Source organism: Myotis lucifugus, unplaced genomic scaffold (genome assembly GCF_000147115.1).
Source record: "Myotis lucifugus unplaced genomic scaffold, Myoluc2.0 scaffold_292, whole genome shotgun sequence".
Lineage (NCBI taxonomy): Eukaryota > Metazoa > Chordata > Mammalia > Chiroptera > Vespertilionidae > Myotis > Myotis lucifugus.
Window position 1 is genome coordinate 587,857 of NW_005871340.1, and position 1,172 is coordinate 589,028.

The 1,172-nt window shown below is 61.7% G+C and overlaps 1 protein-coding gene across 1 annotated transcript in view; it reads right to left on the bottom strand.

Annotated features, from left to right (window-relative positions):
* PALD1 (phosphatase domain containing, paladin 1) overlaps positions 1 to 1,172 on the bottom strand; it is a 66,603-nt gene that overhangs the window by 3,007 nt on the left and 62,424 nt on the right. Inside the window, exon 19 of the mRNA XM_023763585.1 lies at positions 1,056 to 1,162. Coding sequence (XP_023619353.1) covers positions 1,056 to 1,162 — 107 coding nt within the window. The remainder of the gene's footprint in view (positions 1 to 1,055; positions 1,163 to 1,172) is intronic.

Below are 1,172 nucleotides of genomic sequence, written 5' to 3' on the forward strand. Positions count from 1 at the left end.
TAAATCATGGAGAGACCCAACATGGCAATGGGAGGGACGCACACCCATAAGGTTTCCTGACTCAAAAAACAGAGGGCCACAACCACGTTTTTTTCCTCCAGCACACGGCCCAGCAAGGCGGCGCGAGTGCCACGGCACTGCGTGGCCCTCTGCCCCCGATCCCTCACAGCTCTGACCCCAGCCCGTGCCCTGCCGATGTCCACTCTGGCTGGGGTCCCAGCCTCCTGCTGTCCCACCTGCCTGCCCTCTGGGGCTAGTGCAGACTCGATCCAGATCAGAACCGCCAGGACAGGCGGTGAGGTCAGGAGGGCCAGCGCCCCGGTGGAGGGGCAATTACAGGCCACACTGCCGAGGAGGGAGGAGGCCATCCCCTGACCTAGAGGTAACGAAGTGGCAGCTCTGCCTCCAGCACCAGCTGAGCCAGAGGAGGAACCAGGAAGGGCTGGAGGCCAAGTGGAGAGGTGGGCCTTGAGGGCGGTGTCCTGGGCCAAAGACTGGCTCCAATGCTGACTGTGACCCAGGTCCTAACCTGTCTGTGCTCAGCCCCTCCTCGCAGATGGGAGGGCAGCAGTCACCTTGTAAGTCACCTGCTCAGCGCCTGGCAGAGGGAACTGTGTATCTCACGGAGCCCTCACCACCCCCTTCTGAGGTGGAGCCAACAGTAGCAATGTATGTCCATTTTCATGTTGAAGGCAGCAAATGAACGGGGCTAATTAACTTGCCCAGGGTCCCACTGGAAGGTGGCAGGGGCTGGGCCACCATGCATCTTGCCCTTTGCAGAGGGGGTGAGGGCTGAGCACATAATGGGCATGAAGAGGCCGGGCAAGGCTGGCCTTGGGGACACGCAGAGCAGGGGCCTGCCTGACCCACACGCCTGGTCCCCTCCCGCCGCCTCATGCATTCCGCCATCCTTCATCCACTCGTCAAACTTACTGCCTGCCAAGCGCAGACACCATGCTGGCGACCCCAGGTCAAATGAGACAAAATCTCAGCCAAAGAGAAGAGTGAGAGGTGAGAAGGCTTCCCGCCCACAGGGGCCTCTCCAGGCAGCCTCGCCTCCCGCCTCTCTTACCTCCCGCATCCAGGTGCTGAACGGCCTCGGCCAGGAGTCCGCCTTCTCCAGGTGGAGGTAAGCGTTGAAGCAAGCCAGGTAGACGTAGCGCTCCCAGGTA